At 53.1% G+C, this 9,866-nt stretch overlaps 1 protein-coding gene across 2 annotated transcripts; it reads left to right on the forward strand.

Annotated features, from left to right (window-relative positions):
• The first annotated feature begins 472 nt into the window (after positions 1–472).
• LOC124667761 (leucine-rich repeat extensin-like protein 4) lies at positions 473–2,062 on the forward strand. Of its 2 annotated transcripts, XM_047205014.1 has the most exons (2): positions 473–1,629; positions 1,894–2,062. In XM_047205014.1, the coding sequence occupies exons 1-2, from the start codon at positions 473–475 to the stop codon at positions 2,042–2,044; spliced, it is 1,308 nt and encodes a 435-aa protein (XP_047060970.1). In that variant the 3' UTR covers positions 2,045–2,062. The 2 variants fall into 2 exon arrangements, with proteins under 2 accessions (XP_047060970.1, XP_047060969.1); XM_047205013.1 differs by having other exon boundaries at positions 473–2,062.
• The last annotated feature ends 7,804 nt before the right edge of the window (positions 2,063–9,866 follow it).

Genomic DNA, 9,866 nt, shown 5'->3' on the forward strand with positions numbered 1-9,866 from the left:
CCAAAGGTAAAAGAGAAAAGAAAAGGAAAAAAGGCGTGCGGTGTTTGAGCAGTTTGAAGAGGACAACGCGGCCACGGGACCCATCCAGGGGTTTTTGGCAGTTCAAACCCCTTCCGCTACTTTCATTCCTCTCCTGACCCACCAGCGCCGCGTATCGGTCACGAATCCGGAGAGGAACACGGGGGACCGCTAGCCATTACTCCGCCGCCGCCCCCACCACTGCCACGTGAGCCCCACGCGTTCCCTGCGCTACACGTACCCCTCCCACGGCCACACAGGAGTTAAACCCCACTGCCCGCACGGGCCCCACCCTCATTCCCATTCCTCGGCTGTACGCGTTGAGCTGTGTGCGCGTTTATAGCTCAGCTCTGTCCTGTCCGTCCTCTGCACCGTCTCCCCGCACTCCACTCCCCTCCTCTGCTCCTGCCGCAACCAGCGCCCGCCGAGATCTCGCCATTGCGCCGGAGATGCGATGAGGCTCGCCGCGCTACTCCTGCTCGCCCTCCTCGCCGCCGCCGGCGCCGGCGGCGGGGCCGCGGCGCTGGACTTCTCCGGCGACGGCGGGGGCGAGGACGGCGCCCGGACGGCGCCGGTGGAGGTGGATCCATCCTGGCGCTTCCCGAGCCGCAACATCCGGGACGCCTACATCGCGCTGCAGACCTGGAAGCGCTACGCCATCTTCTCCGACCCTTACGACCTCACCGCCGACTGGGCCGGCCCGGCGGTCTGCAACTACACGGGCGTCTACTGCGCGCCGCTCCCCACCGCCCCGGCGGTCCTCGCCGTCGCCGGCCTCGACCTCAACCACGGCGACATCGCGGGGTACCTGCCCCCCGAGCTCGGCCTGCTCGCCGACCTCGCGCTGCTCCACCTCAACTCCAACCGCCTCTGCGGCGTGCTCCCGCGCACGCTGCGCCGCCTCCGCCTCCTCCACGAGCTCGACCTCAGCAACAACCGCCTCGTCGGCAAGTTCCCCGACGTCGTCCTCGACCTCCCCTCCCTCCGCTTCCTCGACCTCCGCTTCAACGAGTTCGAGGGCGCCGTGCCCGCCGAGCTCTTCGACCGCCCGCTCGACGCCATCTTCCTCAACCACAACCGCTTCCGCTTCCGGATCCCGGATAACGTCGGCAACTCGCCCGCCTCCGCGCTCGTCCTCGCGCACAACGACTTCGCCGGATGCCTCCCCGCCAGCGTCGCCAACATGTCCGGTACCCTCAACGAGCTCCTGCTCATCAATACCGGGCTCAGCTCATGCCTCCCGCCGGAGATCGGACGCCTAAGGGAGCTCACCGTGCTCGATGTCAGCTTTAACAAGATCGTCGGCCCGCTGCCGCGGGAGGTGGCGGGGCTCAGGAAGCTGGAGCAGCTCGACGTCGCGCACAACCTGCTCTCCGGCCCCATCCCGCAGGCCGTCTGCGCCCTGCCGCGCCTCAAGAACTTCACATTCGCCTACAACTTCTTCACCGCCGAGCCGCCCGCGTGCGCGCGCGTCGTGCCCCGGGACAGCGACCGGAGCAACTGCCTGCCCAACCGTCCCACCCAGCGGGCGCCGCGGCAGTGCGCCGCCTTCTACTCCCGCCCGCCCGCCAATTGCGCGGCGTTCCAATGCAAGCCGTTCGTCCCGGCCTCGCCGCCACCGCCATCCCCGCCCCCACCATCACCTCCTCCACCCTCGCCATCTCCACCGCCACCATCACCACCTCCGCCTTCACCTCCGCCGCCATCCCCGCCTCCGCCATCACCTCCGCCACCAAAGCCAGTCCACCATCCACCACCGCCGCCTAAGCCAGTCCACCATCCACCACCGCCGCCTAAGCCAGTCCACCACCCGCCGCCGCCCCCTCCCGCCCCGCATCCGCATCCATCATGCCCACCCCCGCCACCCTGTGCCTGTCCACCACCACCACCCTATTACCCCGGCCCATTGCCACCGGTCTCACATGCTTCATATGGATCACCACCACCGCCACCCTATAATCCCGACCCATGGCCACCAGTTACCTGGGCAGAATATGGATCACCGCCGCCGCCTCTACGGCAGTGATGGATTTGTTCTTTGAAGAAAACATATCTGAAGAAATACATGGTTTTGCTCTCGCGACGATGGATACCAAGTTCAGTTCAGTTTAGTTAAATTCAGTCAGGCATGGTTAGCGGCTAGTGTTCTTGATTGATGGCTACTGAGTCGCAAGGTGCGCAAAACTTTTCTCCACTATGATTTATCGGTTTCGTCTATGCGCGTCGAGACAATTTGTGTTGTGGTGTTGAAAGGGGTTGGAGTTGGAAGATTGGGCTACAGATTGATGATGGTCAATTGGGTTGTGAATAATAAGAGTTTGAGAGGGACAGAAGAAAGGATTTGGGAGTGGATTTGTTTGTAGGTGCAGAGCAGGGATACATGTGAGATGTATAGAGAAGAAGCATAAGTTCAGTTCAGTTTAGTTAAATTCAGTCAGGCATAAGTTAAGTTTAGAACAAGAAAAATCTGAGTGTCATTTCTTCGTTCTGTATCCCAGTTACTTTTGGTTACTCAATTCTTATATTATTTAGTCAGCATTTTTTCAACTTCTTATTCAGTTTTCATATTAGCATATGATGGCCCCTTTATTTCCTGTTCCTTGATGCGCCTTGTTGTGTTGTGATGCGCCTTGTTGCTTGTGATTCATTGCCAATGTTGCACTTCGCACTTTGACAGAGTGGCAACATGGGAGACATATTATGCTTCTTGCTTATGGTGTCTTTGAATAATTAGGGAAAATACCTGTTTGGCTTCTGAAACCTGAATGGCTTCTCATAGTCATAGACCTTTTGGTTTGATAGCAACTTCTTGCCTAGTTTAGCCGACTCTGATAGGCACTGAGAGGATTCAGGCTATGTTATTACAACTTAATTCCAAGAATCATTGTAGAATTAGTCTAAAATCAATGGTCCGCGCATAAGTTTAGAACAAGAAAAATCTGGGTGTCATTTCCTCCTTTTGTATCCCAGTTACTTCTGGTTATTCAATTCTTATACTATCCTCCGTCCCAAATTAGTTGTCTCAAATTTGTTAAAATATGGATGCATCAAGATACTAAAACATGTCTAGATACATCCATATTTAAAAAAATTTAGGACAACTAATTTGTTAAAATATGGAGTAGTATTATTTAGTCAGCATTTTTTCATTTTCTCATTTTTCTATATATTAGCATATGCTGGGGTCGTAATCCACTTACTTTGACCATCTGTCCCCTTCATTTCCTGTTCCGGCTTGTTGTGTTGTGATGCGACTTTTTTGCTTTCGGTTCATTTCATGTTGCACTTTATCATAGTGGCAAGATCAGAAACATAAACTAGTTTTTGCTTATCATGTCTTCAAATAATTAGGGAAAAGACCTGTTCGGTTTTTGAAACCTGAATGGATTCTCATAGTCCTTGGCCTTTGGTTTGATAGTAACTTCCTGCCTAGTTTAGCTGTCTGTTTATGATAGGCATTGAGAGGATTCAGGCAACTTACTTCCAAGAATCACTAGTCTAAAAGTCCTTTAGTTCTTGGATGTCCTAAGTTCATAACTTGAGCGAGCTTCATTTGAGTTCCATTTCAGTTGTCTTACAGTAGCAGAATGGTGGAACTGGAAACTTGCACAAAAGCTTTGGAAGCACATTCACATAAGAATCTACCAAAGCCACAAAAGTATGTGAGGTCGGTGCAACTGTCCTCAGGTTATCCTGTGTCTTTTGCCTTGATAAGGCATGGTCGAGGTGCCGGTGAGATCTTCCTGGCTCTGCAGCGGCAGCCATGTGGTCTCTTGCTTCTGAAGAATCCTGCCAGGATAATATTTTTCTTCCCAAGAAACATCTCTGATCCTGAAGAATTCTTCCAGAAGCAACAGCGTTCCGCGGCGATTTCTTTAACCCTGACTTCTGCAGCAGCTGATATCCTGATTGTTTACTGCAAAAACTTTGATCAAGTCTTCCTGTTAAGTTCTTTATTAGTAGATTCCTTGATTGGTAGGTTGGAATATCTGCCTGTTTCAGAAGGAGCTGAGGTGGATAGCCTGAGATTCCAATCCAAATAATCTACTACTGTTTTCGTTCGCTTAGGGCATCTCCAGCGACGCGACGCAAATGGTCGTTTTCGTCCGCCGTGACCGGAAATGCGTCTGGCACCCTCTCCAGTGGGGTGACGCAAAGTGACCGGGCCGTCCGCGGAGACGCAAACCTGGCCCAAATATGCGCCTCGGATGCGTCTCCGCGGACACTGCGCGGACGCCGAAATTGTCCGCTCGTATCCGACGGTCGTTTCGTCAGGCCCGCCTGGTAGGGGCCCTGCGTCGATGCGTCTTCTCAAACGCGCCTGCGACTGGCGCCGCTGCGTCGCTTCGGCAGTCTGCGCCACGTTAATGGCGATGCCTCGGCTGCCGAGCAGCCGCAGCCCACCTCCGCCAACCACGTTAATGGCGTCGCCACGCGTCCCGCGACCACCGCATGCCTCCGGCCTATATAAAGGGGCCGCGCCTTCTTCTTCCTCATCCACTCCTCCATAGAAACCCTAGCCGCCACAAAGCTCCAGCGTTCCGCCGCCTAGGTGTTCCTGCCACGCAGCCAGCCCCGCGAGGAAGGCCATGGCGGGTCCTGGTGGCCGCCGAGGCGGTCGAGGCCGCGGCCCTGGACGGCCCTGGGGACGGGGTAGGGGCCGCCGTGGTGGAGCAGCTACGGCCCCACGCTCGCCGTCGCTCGCGCCCTCTTCGTCTTCCTCCGACGTGGAGGGACGCCGCTCGAGTTCTCCTCCGCATCGACGACGACCCGCTCGACATCAAGCGTCTCCCGGACAAGTTCGCCGAGTTCGTCGACGGCGTCGAGCCGGCGCATTTGCAGCTACGGGAGGCCAGCTGCAACTTCTGCCGCTGGCCCGTGGAGGTCCTGTTCGACGGGCAGGGCAAGATGTATTTGCACACCGGGTGAGGCAAGTTCGCCCGTGACCTGGCGCTCGATCCCGGCTGCCAGCTCACCTTCCTCTACGAGGGAGACGGTGAGATGGTCGTCAAGGTCTTCGACGACACGGCTCGCCGCAGGCACTACCACACCGGCGAATCCGAGTCGGACTCCGATAGTTAGAACGTAGAGTGTTCTTTCTTTGCAGCGAATCTGGCTACGGGCCAGACGAAGCCAGTAGTGGAAGGTTTCTGTCTGTTCGCCATCGGTAGAACCAACAAGGGCACCGTCAATCCTCCCGCTGGATTTTCTAGTTTGGGTGAGTGGGTGTGCCTCGAATGTTCTTTCTTGGCAGCGAACATACGGAAATCAACACAACTGGTTTCTATTTTTAAAATATTTATATTTGTGTCCACCATGGTGCAAACTATGTATTAGTTTGTGTAAACCATGTTCCAAACTATGTATTAGTTTGTGTAAAATAATCTTCCAATTTGTAATATTTGGAAGTATGTTGAAATGAAAAAGAGAAAAAAAATGCGTCGGGCCGCTGGAGCCAACCCAGACGCAAACGAACACGCGGACGAAAACGGTCATTTCAGCGTCCGTACGCGCGACGTAAACGGACGCGCGCGGACACTAAAATGCGTCGCGCCGCTGGAGATGCCCTTACTTTTTATGGCCAAAAGCTTATGACTGTGACCGTTAATTTACTCCGTATTAAATTTATCTTTGTAGTGTGGTGCCACCACACTACACACGCTGGTCGGTCGGTCAAGGTCAGCCTTTGGTTCTTTTGAGAGGAAGAAAAGAAGAAGGTGATCATAATCTGATCCTGCTCCCTTTGCGTCCGAGACGACCGTTACGCACCTTTTGCTGGTTTTGATCAGGGCCGCTCTTCTGATCACATCATCACCGCTTGGGAATGAGAGAAAATTTCGACATTCCTCGCTGCGATCCAAACATCTCGGGCGCGTTTGGTAGCTCGTAAGAGCAGCTCTAGCAGCTACCAAAAATAGGCCCAAAACTAAAAAACTCCAGCCACATATGGGCTGCGCTCGGTTTTACGCTTCGTGCAGGGCCCGTTGGTTTTGTGCTTCGTGCAGCGCCCGTAAAGTGGTCTCTGGCCGTATCTCTGAGAAAAAGTCCGAAGCGAAAAAGCCCGCTTCAGACGGTACATATGCCGCTCCAGCTCGCCGGACCCGAGCAAAAACCGCCAAATCCTACCAAATCCGCCGTTGCCGACGAAGCTCCAGTGTCCAAATACTCCACTACCACCACCTAATCCACACCTCCGTCGATTCGATGCGAACCGCTTCGCCGCGTCGACACGGAGCCTATCCTACCGCCCTTCCCGCCGCGCTTCGGGGCCCATGGCCAGTGACTCAAAACCAGCCCAAGCAAGTCGCTCGGTGGGCAGCAAGAAGCGGTTGGCGCGGCGCTAGACCAACTGGGGAGCATCGGTGCCTCCCTCCCTCGTGTTGTACGCCTACGGCGGCGCCTCCTCCTCAGGTGCGGGGAGCAGCAACACCAACAGCCTTCGCCGCACTCGCTCTCCGCCGTCCTCCCTCTCCTCGGGGTTCAGCTCCGAGGGATCTAAAGAAGAAGACGACGATAGGGTCATCGAGGGCGACTTCGTCGCCTCTAACGAGGCCCAGGCGGGCGTCCTCGCGCGGATGAAGTGGCGCTCCAAGCGCACCCGCTTCTGCGAGGTCGCCGCCGCCGCCGAGCTAGAGGAGGCCCTCCGCCTCATCAAGCGCTAGAAGGCGGCGGAGGAGGCGGTGCAGCAGCACCAGAAGGTGGAAGAGCGCGCGGCGAACTTCATCGTCATCGACTGAATCATCGCCGTCGCCGCCGTAGTTAGCTAGCCGCCGTGGGTAGATGAGGGCTAGTTTCTTTTGCTCTATCTACGACTATGATCACTATGTTCCTAGCGATGTTATGAACTATGATCTTAAACTGAACTGTGTGTGATCTTACTGAACTTTCTCTGAATTTTCCCGGGAAGGCCAGGAGTGCAACGGACGCGAAATTTTAAAAAGTTCAGTTTCGGATTCGGTGGCTGCTCTGCCCACGAGTTTCTGGAACTGAAAATGCGGATTCGGTGAACTGAACTCCTTCGTTTATATTTCGCGTTTTAAGGTAGCTGCTAGAGCTACTCTAACACCTCTAATGAAGCCTTGGCGAGAAGAATTTCGCATGTTTGGTTTCTTGGACTCCTTTGACGTTATGTCCAGCTATTAAAGCACCCTCCGGTCTGTCTAAGAGGAACGCCCGAATTCTGCAGTTCTCATAGAGCCTGGCTCGTTCGAGGGGAAATCGTAGCACTGCGTGCAACGGCCGCACGCGTGGAGAAGCGCGAGATACGCCCCATTTAATCCCCTACACGTGTGTCAGGCTCTCACGTCCCATCTACTGACTCTCTGCCTCCATGTTTGCGTCGTCCCCTCCGCCGCACCTAGCGAAGATTTGTCCCGGTGGCTCGCACAGAGCGCGGGTTGATCCGCGAGTTTGGAGCCGGCGGGCTCCGTGACTTGGCGGCGGCGATTGACCTAGCCGTGGTGTAGGTGTTAAATCAGACGCCCCCCCTTCCCATCCAGGCCTATGGCGAGCACGAGGGTGGCCGTGGCGGCTAGAGCGGACAAGGGGATTCAATCGGTGGGGCTCCCGCAAGGTACATTTGTCCCCATGTGAGCACGTGTCGAACAGAGCGGCAGCCATGCGGGCAACCGGCTGTAGCTGCGAGGTGTTGGTCCCGCCAAGCTTCGTGCCTTTGCCATGTGCACTCTACCTCGAGCGGGGGGCCTCACCCGCACATCCAGCAGCCGCAAGAGCGGCAAGGATGCATCCTCAGATGGTGCCACTCTCTGTGCGTCCAATGGTGAGTTCGAATCCCCCCTTTTCGAATTGGGTTAGGATTTTTAAGGTCCGACCATGTTTGGTTAGCTTCATGTCTTCATAGTAGTAATTCAAGTGCCATTAGGTGAAGGGGTCGTCGTATGTGATGTAGGTACCCATGGCAACACAGTGTTGACCGCTCCATGGCGTAAGAAGGGTGCCTACTACACCCTGCATCACATGCGGGTGTTCGTACGGGACCACCAGCAGCTTACGCTACCAGGTCATCTCAAAACATGGGCCACACGCTTGTCGCTGATCTAGGACGACGACATCAATCAAGATTTTTTTCGCATCCAGTCAGAGTTTTCAGAAATCATCTATCAAGATGTCCTCCGTAACTCGGGGGAGTTCTACATCGGCTATCAACCATCTAACAGTGACATAGACACAATGCTACAAATGTAGGGTGACGACTACCTCTCATTCATGACCATGACGAAAGGCGGCAGCTTCCTCCATGTTCCGCCCCTGAGCCGAATAGAAAGGCTTGATGCTTGCCTAGCTATGTAGTTCTAAACTATCGACGAGCTTGTGTTGTAAACTTTATCCAATAATGAACTTGCATGTCTCTTTAGTTTTGACGTTGTTAAACTTATATGTAATCGATGCTATTTACTAGTCACGCTATCTTGTGAACTTTATCCCTACATGAACTTATATGGCTCTTTAGTTTCGATAGTCCTTTTGCGCATTTGATTTGGTCTTTAATTTTCTTCTCCTTTTGTATTGTGTGTGTCTCTATGTGGGGCCACTTTTGTATTTGCACTTGACAATGATTAAAATGATTGGCCACTACTACACATGATCTCGGGGTGGTATCGGTGATCCTGGTGTGATACTCACAAATATAAATCTCTTGTGCATCCTACTTGGCTTACCGTCACCATCTTCGGGGTGTGTGTGTCCAATGAAAGTATGATGCATTTTATTTACTTGATCTTCTATTTTGGCGCGCATTTAATCTATCAAACTTGCTACTCATGTTTCATTCGTCTTGTGCATAGAGATGACGTCGTATGTCGTGTACAAGGGCAGGGTTCCTGGAGCCTACGAGGACAGGGAGGAGTGTCACAGACATGTTCACCGTTTCAGCGGCAACCGTTACAAAGGGTACACAACTAGGATGGAGGCCGAAGACAGATATGCGCACTATCTAGCGGGAGGGAGGAGGGAGCGGAGGAGGAACCGGAAACTTGTCTAATATTTGAACTTTGTGATCGCCATTTCGAATTAGGAGGCTAATGTGATGAACTATGATCATTGAGATCGTGATATTATTGTTTTGCTGCTGATACAATCAATTTTGTCTATGTATACTGTATTGCAAAACTGTATATGCTGTGTTGTATTATGTAACCTGTACAAATATCAGAAAAGCAAATTAAAATTTGAATATTGGAAATAATACCAGCGGCGCACCTAATTAGATATCATTGGCGCACCATCAATCCTAGCAGTGGAGCACTAGTGGCGCACCATCAACCCTAGCAGTGGAGCGCTAGTGGCGCACCTCCAACAAATAGCAGTGGCGCACTAACTATTAGTAGCGCACCACTTTATAATAGCAGTGACGCACTGTGCATCTTACCAGTGGCGCACCCCCATAAGGGAACAGTGGTGCACTAACAATTAGCAATGGCGTGATAGCAGTGGCACGCCTGATGCGTCACTGATAGCCAATTCTGGTATGCCACTGGTTACCTTTTTCTAGTAGTGAGACCAGGCATATCACCAGTAGATGTGTAGCTAGTTGCCAATTAGATCTCAGAATTAAAGCATACATAATTCTACAAAACAGAGAGAACTAATTCATATATCTTTGAAAGAGCTAGTACTAATGTTTCAAATTCAAGTTCAGAGTACAGAGACTGTTGTACAGGAGCACATCAGACAAACTACTCTCTGCAGCCAAGCTCAACACGCTAAGTCTGAAGCTAAGTCTGAATCAAGAATCTAAGCATGAATAACTCTACAAGAATAAGCAGAGTGTTAGGGGAACATGACAACTTCCATGCCATTGCTCCAAGATGCCATAGTATATATTGTGA

This window comes from Lolium rigidum, chromosome 6 (assembly GCF_022539505.1).
Source record: "Lolium rigidum isolate FL_2022 chromosome 6, APGP_CSIRO_Lrig_0.1, whole genome shotgun sequence".
In the NCBI taxonomy this organism is placed as follows: domain Eukaryota; kingdom Viridiplantae; phylum Streptophyta; class Magnoliopsida; order Poales; family Poaceae; genus Lolium; species Lolium rigidum.